The sequence below is a fragment of the Otolemur garnettii genome, unplaced genomic scaffold, assembly GCF_000181295.1.
Source record: "Otolemur garnettii isolate 467f Iridium unplaced genomic scaffold, OtoGar3 scaffold00133, whole genome shotgun sequence".
NCBI lineage: Eukaryota > Metazoa > Chordata > Mammalia > Primates > Galagidae > Otolemur > Otolemur garnettii.
In genome coordinates this window covers 4,651,133-4,666,045 of record NW_003852528.1, presented here as the reverse complement: position 1 = coordinate 4,666,045, position 14,913 = coordinate 4,651,133, and the positions used below count along the sequence as shown (strand labels likewise).

General features: G+C 55.0%; 1 protein-coding gene across 2 annotated transcripts in view; it reads right to left on the bottom strand.

The window, feature by feature from the left end:
- Window positions 1–4,940: 4,940 nt before the first annotated feature.
- Window positions 4,941–14,913, bottom strand: part of CAPN10 (calpain 10) — a 12,376-nt gene continuing 2,403 nt past the window's right edge. The window contains exons 2-12 of one of the 2 annotated variants that reach the window (XM_012810438.2): window positions 14,393–14,524; window positions 13,113–13,309; window positions 12,074–12,291; window positions 10,452–10,593; window positions 9,750–9,916; window positions 9,191–9,471; window positions 8,055–8,257; window positions 7,662–7,923; window positions 5,818–6,017; window positions 5,540–5,585; window positions 4,941–5,316 (exon numbers count right to left, since the gene is read on the bottom strand). In XM_012810438.2, coding sequence (XP_012665892.1) covers window positions 5,287–5,316; window positions 5,540–5,585; window positions 5,818–6,017; window positions 7,662–7,923; window positions 8,055–8,257; window positions 9,191–9,471; window positions 9,750–9,916; window positions 10,452–10,593; window positions 12,074–12,291; window positions 13,113–13,309; window positions 14,393–14,524 — 1,878 coding nt within the window. In that variant the 3' untranslated portion in view covers window positions 4,941–5,286. Of the gene's footprint in view, window positions 5,317–5,539; window positions 5,586–5,817; window positions 6,018–7,412; window positions 7,924–8,054; window positions 8,258–9,190; window positions 9,472–9,749; window positions 9,917–10,451; window positions 10,594–12,073; window positions 12,292–13,112; window positions 13,313–14,392; window positions 14,525–14,913 lie in introns of those variants that run through there. The other variant, XM_023518264.1, reaches the window with a different exon arrangement.

Below are 14,913 nucleotides of genomic sequence, written 5' to 3'. Positions count from 1 at the left end.
CTGCCTGAATGTTTGCAATGGCCGTCTAGTTGGTCCTCTACCTTCACTTCACCCTCCAGACTTCAGAGAGGTTTCAAACATACATGCCTTAAACTATGCATTGGCTCCCCATTGCTCACCAGTCTCAAGCTCCTTAAATAATGCACAAGGCCCCTGCTACCTCTCCAGCCTCAGCTACTGCCACGTTCTCCAAGCCCAATCCCTGTGCTGCAGGCACAGAGAGCTTCTTTCCATCCCCTGAGAGTGCCTAGCTCCCTCCCTGCCCTTGGCCGACCCTCACCTGGTCAAGGAATATCCCCACTACTGTCCATCTGTTCCTCTATCCATTCATTTTCTGATTCTCTGGAGTCCCTGTGTGCAGACAGTCTGCCCTAATGAATCATGCATGCCACAGGAGCAGGGATGAGAGCTGTCAGCAGTGTGCCACCCACCCACACATGTGCTTGGGGTTCTTCAGGATAGAGGGACAGCTGGCAGTGAGACCGGGGGAAGGGCTAGGCTTGCAGAAGGGATGAGCCCATGTCAACTGGAACAGAGATGCAGGCACCTGATGCCACAGCGTCCCCACTGCACACCTGTCCAGGAACAGCCAGTGCTGTTCCTCTCCTGGCAGCGTTGCCGCCCAGCAGATTTATAAAGGGGTTGGGTGTCCCAGGCTGCTGAGGAGGGAGGCAAACTGCATGTATGCCCATGTTCCTGGGGCACAGCCCAGACTCAAGGTGGTGCTGTTTGTGAGGATACTGGCTGTGCTTGCAAATGGCTAGGGAGTCCCAGCAAAGACTTGATGGCCCACAGGCTGTGGCCAGAGCTCCTCTGGGATGCTGCATAGAGCTGAGTGCTCCTGGGCTGGCAAGGCCAGCCTGCCCCCACCAAAGCTTTTCCTCCAAATCAAAAAAGACTGCTCTCCTGATGAAGCAGCCACCCCAAATTATCCCCAGGAATAAAGTGACACTTTGATCAGTTTCAAAAGACAGCAGAACTGGCTTAAATCTGGTGAATATTTGGAAAGAAGAAAACCCCAGCAAAACCAGATGAGGCATCCATGAGACACTGAGCAAGGCGAGATTATGAATGGGATGGGGAGGGGAGGCACACGCGTCCAGTGTGGACACCTTGGGAGGCCTCAGCCTGGCTGTCCCCATCCAGCCCAGTCCATCCTACCCCAGCAGGAAACCCTGTCCCAGCCAGGCCTCTCCCCAGGCCTGCTCTCAGGGCACCAAGATCTCCATACTCACCCACAAGCTCTGGCCAAGCCTAGAGGAAGCGAGAGAGAAGCACCCACCAGGGAGGCCCTCACGGCTGTGCTGGGAGCCGCAAGTGACACTGGGAAGGGATCCATGCAGGTGGCACAGGTCAAAGTCTGCAGGAGGGCTGGTACACACCCAGACCTGTCTGTCTGGCTCTGCCAGGGCCACCCTTCACCCCTTCCCACCACGGGACGTGGTGGGCTTGGTAGGTCCACAGGACAGCCAGACCCAGTCTGTGCTTGGCTTTGGCCATAGCCCTGGACACCGGGGAAAGGCCAGGCTCTGCCTTCACATGTTTTGGAGAGCTCTGGGAATCTGTGGCAGCATTTTTTTCCTCAGGACAGCCCCACTTTGGAGGGACATGGGCCACTGGGGACTCTGAGGGTTTGTTGAGGAGCATGTGAAAGGTGAATGCTGCTGTGGGCTGGATGTCTCTGTCCCTCAACATTCACATATTAAAATCCTCATTCCCAAGGTGATGGCATTAGGAGGTGGGGCCTTGGGGAGGGATTAGGTCACAGAGGTGGAGCCTCATGAATGGGATTAGTGACCTATGAGAAAGGAACCAGATGGACCATTGGGCCTCCCACCTGCAGTGGGAAGGCAGTGAGAAGGCATCACCTGTGAAGCAGGAGGACCCTCACCAGACACAGGCACCTGATCGTGCACAGACAAACTCCAGTCTGTGTTTCATTATAGCTGCCTCACGGGGCTAAGGCAGGGCCATCTGGGAAGAGCTCATCAGCAGAACAAGGGCAGTGGGAGACTGATTGGCTGATTGGTGGAGCTGAGATGGCATGAGAGAGCAGAAGGTGCTGGACTCAGCTCCCAGCTTAAGGGCACCCCTGGGAGCCCCAGATGACCCAGGCTGGGGAGCTTGGCAACCCAGGATCCCACACTCTCCTTTGCGCGGGTCCATCCCTGGTGAGATGCAGACATTCTGGGCAGGGTGTCAGGCTCTAAGGCTGTGCGAGGACTGGAATCTAGGTAGCCTCCACCCCCGAGCAGCTATGTGGGGGCCCGCCCAGTGGAGGCCGGGAGAGTAGAGCCCCCTGGACCACCTGCGGCTGTGGCTGGGGCAGCAGGAAAGCCCTGCAGGGCTGCCTCCTGCCTGCCTCCCTTCCCTCCCAGAAGCCAGCAGGCACATGCTGAGGGGCCTTCCCACAAGCTGCCAGGCCAAGGATGAGTTCCTCACTGAGTCCCCCTGGATATTCCCCTGCAGACTGAGCAGGGGAGGGTAAGGTGACCAGATTTTAACATTGGTAAAGCGGGACATCATTGACTAGGGGTGGGGTGGGATTCTTAATTAAAAATTTGGTCTATATGGAGCAACAGAAATTTGTATAGAATGCAAAAATAGTATTGTAATATATATTTTTTAATTTCAACATTAGTACAATTTACAAATATAATACATTTTTAAAAATTGTGTATAATATTATTTTATTCTTTGGCATATTTCTCATTTGAGTGAATTTTTTTTTTTAGTAGATTGCTGTCGTTGTTTAAAAGGTCATGAAATTTTCACAAGAATTTGTTAAATTATATTTCACACATAAAATGACTTTCAATGTCTCAACGCTTAATTGTGATTTTTCTGATGTCCACACTTTATTTACCATAGAAAAAAATGTGTTCAGTCACAGCATTAGTTCCTGGTAAGGACAGTGCGTATCCCACAATTTTTAGTGCATTATTGTGTGGACCATGGTTTGTTTCAAAATGATGAAATATTTCTAACCATTTGTTTTCTATTGTGATTTTTGCTGATGCCCAAGATTTAACCTTTTCCTTATCAATATATTTTTTAAATAATGATACCTTATAAGTCATGTCACTTTCAAGGCTGGGGCTAGACTTTTTGCTGCCATATAAAATATAAATAATACGAGTACTGTCTGCTAAATTCATGAAATAAATTACCTAAATTATCTGAATAGCTGATTTGTTGACATCATTTGTTTAACTGGCACTAGCACGCAGTACGACGTGTATCATCTGAGAGACAGTTACAAAATGTTTTCAGGATTGCCAAGGCCATTAAATGCCATTGTTCATTAAGTCCAAACAATGGTGGTCAAATTCTAACAACTGATCAACAATGCGAACTTTGATAAGCAGTTCTTGATAATCAGTTCTCAACAATTATTTATTATTAAAGTTTAACATTATAAAATTAACAAAAATAATATAAAACTCATATCCTGGTGAAACAGCCACATGGCAGCGGAAAACCGTCTATTCCCTTCCCGTTCTCCCGCCGTTCCCTAGCCTGTTGTGCATTCTTTCCAAAAATCGGGACCTTTTTTAAAACATTGCGGGATGCAGGACAAATTGTTAAAAATCGGGACTGTCACGCCAAAAGCCAGACGTCTGGTCACCTTAGATGGGTAGTTGGCGGTGCCTAGAGATGTTACTACCTAGACTCCAAGGGAGACAGGCTCAGGCCTGCGTCAGCATCTCCTGATGACAAGAGCAGTGGCTGCAGGGCCCAGCCAGCTCAGGGTGCAGGAGTCGGAGCACCTGGGCCACTGAAGTGCCTGATGGGGACTCAGGAGGCATTCCCGTGTCCTCCCTTCACCTGTAGGTGCTGCTCAGAGTCTGCACCGAGGCCCCGCACAGGACCTGCCTGCTCACGCTCATGGGCTGAATGCTGGCTTGGACCAGCTCTGGAGCCTCCAGCTTGGGTGCCACCCTATGGCTCATTATTGTTGGCCTGAAGGGCAGCAACCCCAGCTCCTCCTGAAGTCCAGTGGAAGCTAGAGGACCAGGGAGTGCCATAGAGGGCTATGCCAGTATCATAGTGAGCCTGTGCCAGCTTGTGCTGGCGGGAGCAGGGAAAGCCCCAACCTGCAGCCAGCTGGAGGACAGCTGGGGATGGGCAGCAGCCATGCCACGGGAAGAGAGGCTGGAGGTGAGGGCATAGGGCCACCTGTGAGGGCGCAGACTCTGTGGAGCGACTCGGGAGTTAAGATAAGCACAACTGGGATGAGGGTGTCTAAGCCAGGCTCTCTGCATCTCCCCAAACACTAAGGGGCCCGGGATAAGAAGTTTAAAAAGGATTAGTGGCAGTCCTCCCCACTCAGTGTTTAGAACTTTCCCCCGAACTGTTCAGTGGCACTCGCAGCTCTCACTACAGCCTATGGTGTGGGTTGTTGGGGGTTGGGGGGAGATGGGGACAGAGAAGCCAGCATGACTCAAGAAGCAGAGGCAGCACCTACCCACGGACCCTCCAAATAGACTCCAGCACAACTCAGGGGCAGAGGCGTCATCCTAACCATGGATCCCTCCAGATGGACCCCAGGCTCTTCCTTTCACAGCAGCTCCTGTTCTGACCCCACCCCTTCACTTCCAGGCTTGGGTGGGATCCTTGTGCTGAGTCTCCTCCCACTCCTGAGTCCAGCAGTGGTCTTCATTCCCAGGACTCCACCTGCCCCGCCTGGCCTCCTGTCCTGAAGAGCCCTGGGCCTGCCCCTTTAAACCTCTCTTCTTCTCCCCACTCCCCACCTTCTCTCTAAACCTGTCCCCGGCTGACCAGCTCTGCCCACTGCCCAGACCCCTGGTCCCTCTAGAGGCCATCTGTAGTGTCACCAACCTCAGTCTCAACAGTGCCCACCCAGCCCCCACCCCACAGTCCACACAGAAAGCAGACTCAGCCTCAAGTACCAGGAATAGGACACATGTGCAAACTGCTCAGTGCTTATGTTTATTTACAAAGTATATCTGACATGTGATTCAAATAATAAGCAGTTTCAAGTAAGATTTGTTGCCATGTACTCCTGCCTGGCATAAGGCCTGTCTAGAGTCAGCAACAGATGATGTGTGAGAATTCTGGGATGGCTGAGTGTCTGGGCCCTGAAATCAGCGTCTCAGATGCCACCGAGTTGTTCCTGTCTGTTCTGTACCTGCTCGGACACAGGGCAGCATCTCCCTGGGACAGGAAGTCTCATGTGAAACAAGGCACACAGCTACCCTGCTAAGCTGAGGCTCACAGGTAGCTCTCAGGCTCGTCACCTGAAGTGGCATGAGGTGCCACTAGCTAGGTTTTCCTCACTGCCAAGACGGAGACCTGTGAGGGGAGAGCAGTCTGGGCATAGGCTGTACCAGCTGCCTTCCCTCCTCATTCCAGGAGCCCAGGGACAGAGATGCAGCCCCTGCTCCTCTAGCCCCCCAAGGCTCTGCCCAGGGTGTCTCATGGAAAGAGACATGAGCATCTGACATCCCAAGCAGAGGCTACCTGCATGCCACCAGGCAGGTGAGCTATCCTGGGGCAATGGGGACAGCATACCCACCTCCTGGAGGAACTGGCCAAGCACCTCCTGGCTGTGAATGGGCCGCCTGTGGAGAGAGCGCCAGGTCATCCCTCCTAGATCTGTCCCTGCACCATCAGAGGCTGTGTGCTCTGAGCTCCCTCCCCTAGGCTTAGACCAGCAAGGAAGGGCCATTAAACACATGTGTCCGCCTCTGGTCTCTGCCAGGATGGGGAGGAACTCAAAGTGTGTGGAGGGCAGGGCAGAATAGGTAGGGGCACAGGAGGCTCCTACGGGTGCCCCCAGGTCCCAGAGCCCACCTGTCTATTCTGGTTGCTATGGTCACAGTGAAAGCCCCCTCTGTGTCTGGCAGGTAGGTGGAAGGTACCACTCTGTAGGTCCCCGCGGGCAGCAGGCAGAGCTGGCTCACTTCCTGGGCATAGCGATGTGGCACACAGCTCAGCAGTGGCTCCTGCAGCAGCAGCGGGGGTGCACCAGGGCTCCCACCCCCGACTGGAACCTAGGGGACATAGGCTCTGACTGTGCAGGTACCCCTCACAGCCCAGGAGGCTGCTTCCTTTGCTGCCCCAGCTGAGGACTCACCTCCTCACCAAGGCCTGGCCACTCTTGCCAAAGGGGCCATCAGTGGGGCCTAGGCCTGGGAGGTGTGTCAGATCACCATGGGGCCTAACTTAAAAATCACCACTGCCTGGCAGCCACAGAGTACTCTGACTAGCCCTGGGCAGGTGGCCTGGAGCAAGCAGCAGCAAGATGCCAGTGGTGTCCCGTCAGCTCTTGGGAACTCAGGGGCACAGCACCATCCTCAGTGAGAAATCTTGTTCCTCCTGCCCCTGGTCACTTACATGCCAGGCCGCACGGGCCCCTCACAATGTATCCCCAGGAACAGCCACAGGCACACACTGACACCTCCAGCCCACACCCTCCTCAGGGTACCTGCCAGACCAAGACCTCTGGGGTGGGCCCCAGAGCGCACTCAGCCCCTTGTGGGATGCGAGCCTGGCACCATCACTGTGGGGTGTGGGCCCGTGACTTGGCCTCTCCCTCTTCTTCCAGAAGAGGCTGTGCATCTTTTCCTGGTGGCCAGGGAGAGGCAGGGTGGAGCAGGCTGGGGAAGGTGTTGGTTCTGGCTAGTACATGCTGACCCTGCCCACCTGCACAAGCCCTTCTTCCCTGGAGGTAGCAATACCTACCTGGCAGAGGGGCTGGCTCCTTGGCCATCCAGGTCACTTGCATGAGGTCTCCATGGTTGGCCTCTCCTCCCTGACCTCCCTACACTGGAGGATGGTGCAGACAGCGGTCAAGCTGTCCAGATTGCCTTTCCCGCCTGCTGTCTGGGGTCCAAGCGCCTACCCTATATGGCTGAGCCCCCCGTGGACTCCGCAGCTGCAGAGTCAGCCTCAGAGCCAGCTTTAGACCCACCCCTGGGCAGCTGCCGCGCTCTCTCCAGAACTCCTTCCTCACCTGGTTTTGTGTCTGATCTGAAAATCCACCCTCTGTGGGCTGAATCCAGCAGCCCCACACAGTACTCTGCCCGCTGGTAGGCAGCTGCCCTTGCATGGGCTGCCGCCTCCTTCCCTGCTTTCTGGTCATCTGAAGTGCCCTCCTCACCATGAATCAGGCCACCACTTCTTCCTGGCACCCATCCAGCCTGCTTGGGTCTCCCCCTCTTTGCCCAGTACTCTGTGCCCAGCACTCAGTGACACAGGAACAAGGAGTGGGTGCTGTGTCCAGGGTGGCTCCAGGGTGTGTGACCCTGGCAAGCCACCTGACCACTCCCCAGGGCACAGCCTCCCTACAGCTGTTTCCTGGGGCCACATCACCAAAGCAGCCCCCAAAGCCCTGGATCCTGAGGAGAATGGACCTTGAGATAGTTGTCCCAAGCCAAGGCAAGCAGATAAGGGGCTGCTGAGCTGATCCTAGTGAACACAGACTTCATGAAACCCAGAGACGTGTCTATGTGACCAGCCAACCTGGCTGATGCGCACAAACGGCTGAGTGCAGGAGTGCGAGTCACACCAAGCTGTCTGCCAGGACCTGAACCCAGATGCAAATTCTCCAATGGTTCAAGGGCTCCCCGACCCTGTCAGCTCCTTCTGCCCCCAGGTCCACCTCACACCCTACCCGCCCTGGGTGAGGAGCTTGCCTGGAAGACGTGAAAGCCAATGGGGTGGATCTCACCACCCCTGGGCTGGCAGTGCTGATGCAGAGTGATGCGGACGCAGCGTGTGCTGGGGCCATCAGGGACAGAGAAGGGGAGGCAGGGGTTTGTGGGGTAGGAGGCAAAGTTCCTGCTGCCCCCTGCTGTCTGGCCGGCTCTCCAGAAGCCCCGCAGCTGAACTGTCCCCCACTCTCCATCAGGCAGGGTTGCCCCAGGGGTGGTGCCCTTGGACGTGGCCTTGACAGCACTGACAGGAGAGATGAGGCAGGGTGTCCCAGGCATGAACTCGCACCAACCAGGGAGCCTTTCTATGAGGGGCCCTTGTTCCTGCCTAGGCTGTGGCCTCAGAAATCAGACAACAGCCCTGGTTCCACTCACCTGAGGGACACTTTCCCAGTGGAGAAGACTCGGAGCAGGAACTGCCCTGGCACGTCCTTCAAGAAGGTGCTGGGGACAGCCAGGTAGTAGCCTGGTGAGAGCTCACAGTGCAGCTGCACCTCCCGGTCGTATGCGTGGCACACAGTGCCAGCCACAGGGGGTGCAGACAGGACCCTGGGCAGGCTGACCCGCCGCTTCTCCACCTGCAACAGCACAGGCAGTGGCTCAGCGTGGTGCAAAGGCCAGGCCCATGGTGCCCACCCCCCACCTGTCCTGCTGAAAGCACAGGGCATCTTGAAGCCAGAGCTGAGCGTGCCCTGCCTATTCATCCCTCCCACCTGCTCAGGGCCAGCCAGAAATGTCCATGGCCCAGGGCTTTACTCAGCACAGAGCCAGCATCCACCCAAGATGCCAGCCGACAAACCTTCCTGCGCAGGAAGGACACAGACGTTTCTGTAGGACTGTGCCCCCAAAGCACCACTGGGTACTGCCAGACAGTGGTTTTCCAGCAACTTCTTTTCCAAAAAGAAAGGAATGTGATCTAGGCCACACCCCAAAGGAACAGGGAGCCTTGTGAAGTGAATTATCACACCCCATTAAAACACACAGGATTAAAGACCAGCGGCAGGCGCTTCAGCCAGTCTCTCAAGGAACCAGAAACTTAGGAGCCAACTACTGAACATGTGACAGATGGAACCTCAGGACATCCCTGGACATCAGAGTCAGGACCCCCATGTTGGGAGGGAGAAGCCTGAGGTGAAGAGGTGACTGACCTCTCTGTGGTCACACAGCAGGTGGCAGTGCTGGGCTTTGGCCCTGATGGCTCCTCAGTGGCCATTCTACCCTCCCTGCTTCAGATAGGGGCCGGCATGGCCCAGACCCTCCTGCCATTGACCTCTGCCTCTGGCTGCTCATTTTGTTTTTCTTTGGCCAAGGAGGCACAGGGGTCTGAGGGAAGGAGCCTGACCTTGCAGACTCAGGTCAGAGGTGCCTGTGGGAGCAGCAAGTGTGTGAACCCCTGCAGTGGCCCAGTAAGTGGGGAGACAGGTGGGCCCTTCGCAGTCACACATGTTCTGGTGTGGTAACTCCTGGGACTCAGACCTCCACAGGGAGGGGAGTGGGTGGGGCTGACTTGCCTTCCAGATGTGCAGGCCCACGGCCTGGTAGTCTTTGCCTAGGAAGCTCGCCGGGCTCCCTGAGGTATAGTGGCCACCCGCTGGCACCCAGGCCCGGCCTATACAGTCTGTCTTGCGCATCCTGGGTCTTTGCAGCACAGTGATGTGCACCTCACTCGGTTCTGAGACTCGCAGCCAGAATTTGGGGTTGCTGGGAAAGGTGCTGTTGTTCCGGCAGCCTCCTGCCGACTGCCCCTTGACCCAGGCTCCGGGCAGCGCCTGCGTGTGGCAGAGCACCTCTCCTAGTGCAAGAACATACCACGTGTCGGGTTCAGAGATGGTGTGTAGGCTCCCCACTTTGTTGCTGGGCTGAGGCAGGGACAGAAAGAAGGCCAGCACCTTCTAGGAGCTCCCTCTTTTGTCCCTCCTCAGGGCACAAAGGATGGGAAGGGATAGAACATTCTCTCCACATTAAAGAGAATCAAGAGCTGCGCCCAGGGTACCCATGGTGCCAGCCGGATGCGCCTCAGGCCTTCTTCCTTCAGGAGGGGGCATATGCCTGCGGCATCACCCATGTTACCTGTGTAGAGGCTCTGCAGGTGGCCAGCTTCTGTGATGGGATAGCCAACAGTGACCTCGTCAAACTCCCTGAGGAATTCTTTCTCCTCCACCCAGAACTCCCCTTCCTGGAGCTGGGACAGGAGTTCAGACTCTTCTGCTGGATCTACCAGGCTCCACCCTTCACCTCTGAAGGAAATCTGATTTCAGTAGAAGGCTCTCCCCAGTGAGCTGTAGCACCTCTTGCCAGGCAGAGCAGGGTGTGGGGAGCCTGAGAGCCCAGAGCCCCATGCTTGGAGGTGCTCTGCAGTACTGAGTCTTCTGGCATTGGCCACCTGTCTTCTGGCATTGGCCATCCTCTTGCTCCCCAGAGGAGCTTCCTGCCAGGGCCACCACTCCAGAGCACAGAATGACACTTACCTATGGCCTTGGATGGAGCCTGAGACCTCACAAGAACTGTCTAGAGCAGTGGTTCTCAACCTTCCTAATGCCGTGGCCCTTTAATACAGTTCCTGTGGGTTGTGACTCACAGGTTGAGAACTGCTGGTCTAGAGCCAAGACAGAGGGTGGTGCCCATGAGCAGGCACTAAGTGGGCCTTGCTGGAGATAACTGAGCACTGTCCTGCCAGCTCAATGTAACCAGTGCACGGGACAGATGGGCCCCAGGGCCCAGGCAACTTGATGGCCCTCCTCCTGACTGCAGCAGGACCCGCACCACACTCACCCCTCTCTCCAGAGGCCCTGCCAGCACCGTCGCCCCCAGGGATTCTGAATTCGCAGCAGGAGGATGCCCTGGCCGGCCTGACCCCGCAGCTCCCGCAGATCCGTGACAAGGAAGGCATGATATTCACCCAGCTCCCTGGCACCTGAAAAGCAGCTCAGTTAAGGTCAGGAAGGGCAGCACGATGTCCCTGTCTGGTAAGGATGCTCTCAAGCATGCTGAGATTTGCTTCAGCCCACCTACCCATGGCTACCCAGGAGGCCCCACGTTCCCCAGGACCACGGGAGCTCCCTTCCCAACAGCTGTAGCCCAGGTGGCTCAGGAGTATCCTTGGAGAACACACTGAGCCCTGGCTTGGCTGCTACCTGGGTCAGGCACTGGACAAGTGCTCCCTTCTCTGGGTCTTAGTCCTTGCCTTTACCCATCAGTGCAGGGTGCCTAACAGGCCAGTTGTCAAACATGACACTGCTGTTACTGCTGCTGATGCATCTTGAATGCCAAGACCAAGGGGGGTCTCCACTAGGCAGAGTTCACTGTGGGCAGGGGACATTCTGACTAGAAACCAAAGGAAGGCCTACAGAGCAAACAGGTCCCTTGGCTAAAGACCTCGAGACATGTGGACATAGAAATGTAAGAGCCACACAGGGGAGTGTCACCCCCAGGGAGGTACAGGGGTCCTGAAGGATGAGGAGCCTCCTGGACGGGTTTTCGTGCTTTCCTTACAGTGGCATTAGGCCCTGCATGTCTTGCCCACTCCCAATTCCCAGCCCCCTGGCCGCTTCAGTGGGCACTAGTAGATCTCCAGCAACAGAAGCCACATTGCTCTGCCGGGGGCTTTCTCCAGAGCATGAAGTACCAGGAATTAGTACCCCCACCCCTCCTGGGAGCCCTGTGGCTCCCAAGAAGGGAAGCCCAGGGACACACACCCTCCAGGCTTCCGCCTTGGGGTCCACCTGTGGGAGTGCCCAGCCAGGGCCTGTGCCAACCCTCATACACATGCTAGGGTGTGTGGCTGTCAACAGGTTTCAGTCCAATATTCACATTCACTGACCAAAATTACAAAATAATCTTGGGTATGAAAAACATTATGAAGATGTTCACTGCAATATCTAATTACGAAAAATCAGAAACACCCCAAATATCCGACATCAGGGGAAGGACTAAAAAAGCGATGGCAAGACCACTGAGGAGAGAACTCACTGGGCTGCTAAGGTGCCAGCACAGAAGCACAGCGATGTGCACAGAGCAGAGGGGCCGTGCCTATGAGGAAACTGGTGCACTGCAAGTCACACATGGTTATAGCTGAGTGCTTTTTATCTGTAAACAAACTTTCTTTAATGAACATGTGCCACTGAGATAAAGGATGGGCTTCACCTACTCCCTCCAACACCTCCGTGTGACAGTGACCAGAACACAGGTTCCTGCTCGTGCCAGTGGAAAGGACTGGTCAAGACAAAAAAGGGTCACCTCTGCATGGAGTAGGGGGACAGTAGGGAAAGGCCACACAAACCCAGAACAACACTCTGAGGACAAATTTCCTTCTTCCCACTTAGTCCCCACAGGGTTGTGTGAAGAGTTACATAAAAGCTACCATGTGTTGCATGTCTAACTGGTCGGTGCCTCACCTGCCCTGGGGCTGAGCACCGAACAGCTAATCAGACACTGGTCCTTTAGGTGCAGCAGCTGCTGGCAAGATCTGTGCTCCTGGCCCCCAGGCCCATCCTGTTTGCCACTGGTTCCTCCCAAGTCCTTCAGGTTCCACCTTTCTGCCAGGCCACCAGTTAGGTCCACCAGAGCATCGGCCACCTGCCCTGCCCACAGGTGTTCATAGGACCCGTGGACCCTAGGGGAACACAACCACAATGGGAGTGAGATGCCAGCATGGGGCATGGCCTTCTCCTAGCCCTGTGGGCTGCAAACGCCCCAGGCCTCTGATATCCCTCGGCCCTCTCTTCACCTCCTGCCTCATCCCACTCAGCCTAGACTTGGCCTCACCGCCAAATGCTTGAATTTGTAGCCTCTGGTAACCACGCTGTTGTCTTCTGCTCACTCTAAGAACCCCTGCCACCTCTGTGGGCACAAATGCAGCTTCATCTCTAGCTCCAGCCCCACTTTCCCAAAAGCAGCCCATTAGAGGGAGGCACCCACTTGGTGCTGACAGCTCCAGCTGACCTTAACTCCTGTGCTACATGTCTGCTAGTAGCTCAGCCTTAGCCAGATGATAAATGCACCCTAAGAAGGAACGTTATTCAACTAAGATCCTGGTGAGGCCCACGGTCCTGGTCAAGTCTACGATAAATAAGCTCTAGGCCTGGATGGCCTCACTCCTCCATAGCAACCACCACGCAGGGAGGCTGCCTGTTCCAGGTGTTCAAAAGCAAACAAACAGAAGCAACTTTCTTGCTGGGTCAGAGACAACAAAAAGAAAGACAAGGCATACCTCCCTCTGTGGAAGTCAGCCCAGAGGGACAGGCCTCTGAATGAGGGGTGGAAAAGAGGAGTGGGTGGGGAAGGGGGCAAAATGCAGGCCCAAGGGTAGAATCTCTGTGTCTGGGCCAGTGAGCCCCTCCCACAGAACAAGCTGCCAGCCCCCAGAACTGTAAAGGCCCTAGGCAATGGAGAGGAGTCTCCCAGGCCAGCCCAAGGTAGCCCCAGTGCACGTACTTGGCATAGACCTTTTCCAGTAGGGGAAGCCAGAATACATCCTCCCTCTGGCAGCGGGAGAAGCAGAGTCTCCCTGCAAGGCATGGCAGGCGATCATCTGTGGTCACTTCTATCCAGTGTCCAAACTGCCAAATGCGACAGGTGAAGGAGCCCCGGTATGTCTGGTCGGACCAGCTAGGCTGTCCTGGAGGAAAGACCTGCTGTGCAGAGAGGCGAAAGGAGATGGTGAAGAGATAAGCGACCCTCCACTGCCCCCTGCTGCTGCTCACTGGGATGTCTCTGCTCACAGAAAGCTCAGCTATGGGATGTAAAATCAGCAGACTCTTCACTTAAATATATCAGGACACCTCAGCCACACTGAGGGAGCCAAGTATCCCCAAATATGTTCTGCTGTCCTAAATGAGCATTTGACCTGAGTCCAAAACAAATGTGACTTTTGCAAGGCACAAGTGCCCCAGTTCTTGACAGAGCTGGCTGTAAACAGCATGTCACCAGGGGAACAGTGGCCTCTGTTTCTAGAGTCTGGGGCCTCATACCCTTGGCTGGCTGCCTACACCTGCTGCTGTCCAGGATTAGTGTGAAGGCACAGCATTAGGTGACTGTGGCTTAGCAATAGGCAGACTTGGTCCTGGCTGGCCACTTACCAGGCAAACACACGATGACAATGGCTTTAACACTCTCATGTGTAAAAAAGGGTCCACACTGGTAAGGATAGAGACTGAGAGCTAGTGACCACAACACACTGGGGCCTGGGATGTGGTAAATTCTGCAGGAGGGCACCAGTGTCCACACTGCTGCACCAACTAACAGGGGACACTGTCAGGGAAGTGTTGTCTGAGAGGTCTTCTTGGCCTGTAGTACCAGGAACAGTTTCGATAACCCTTTTCCAATTTGTATACAAAATGTATTTAAATAAATCAACTAGCTAAAGAAATTATCTTCTGAACCAGAGGCAGAGACTCCTTCAGCTGGCCCTGTCCTCTAGGCTAGCACCTGTGTTCTTCCAAATATATGGCTGTCACAAGACAGAGAACACAGAGCTTGGGAGGCGGCAGAGCAGGGCAGAAAGCCTCCCTGATGGACCCCTCCGATGGGCAGAGGTGTCCCCTCCTGTAGGAGAGGAACAGACTGTGGAGTCCTGAGTCTCTGCCCAGAACCCTCCTACTCTCCACTAGGCAGTCTGGGTGGCCACAGCAAAGGCCCCATGGGCAGTGCTTCTGGAAGGGCTTTCTGCACAGAGCAGGCAGCAAGGAGCAGAAGGGAAGCCCAGTGCCACAGACCTGGTCCAGGAGGTGCCTGCCCTTCTGTAGGGCTGCGCAGGCACATAGGAACCAGCAGTCCCCCAGCAGCCCTTGCTTCACCTGCCCTTCCCACGGGTTATCTGGAAACAGCCGGGGTGTGGCACAAATTTCCTGAAATAAAGAAAATTGTCCAGAGTTAGATCAAGCCTGATGGCTAATCTTTCAAACTAAAACCTAAGGATCTAGGTGACAGGCTGGAAAGGAGCTTTTCTAATCATCTCCATTGCCCAGATGGGAACAAGAATCAGCTGCTCCTTGAAGGCCTTGTTCTCCAGCACCTCCTGGCTTCAGACCCCGTCCAGCTCAGCTTCTGGGGAGCCCATCTATGTCTACCTTCTTTACGAATAAACCTTCAACCACAGATGAACCCCACTGTCCTTAAAATAGCTAAATGTTGGTTGAGGAAACAATTTTGGTTTAAATTCATGATGGCAAATCTCATGTGGGTCCTCCATTCTGTTGTGAACCCCACTGTTTCCCTAGAAAGGCTCCATTTCCCA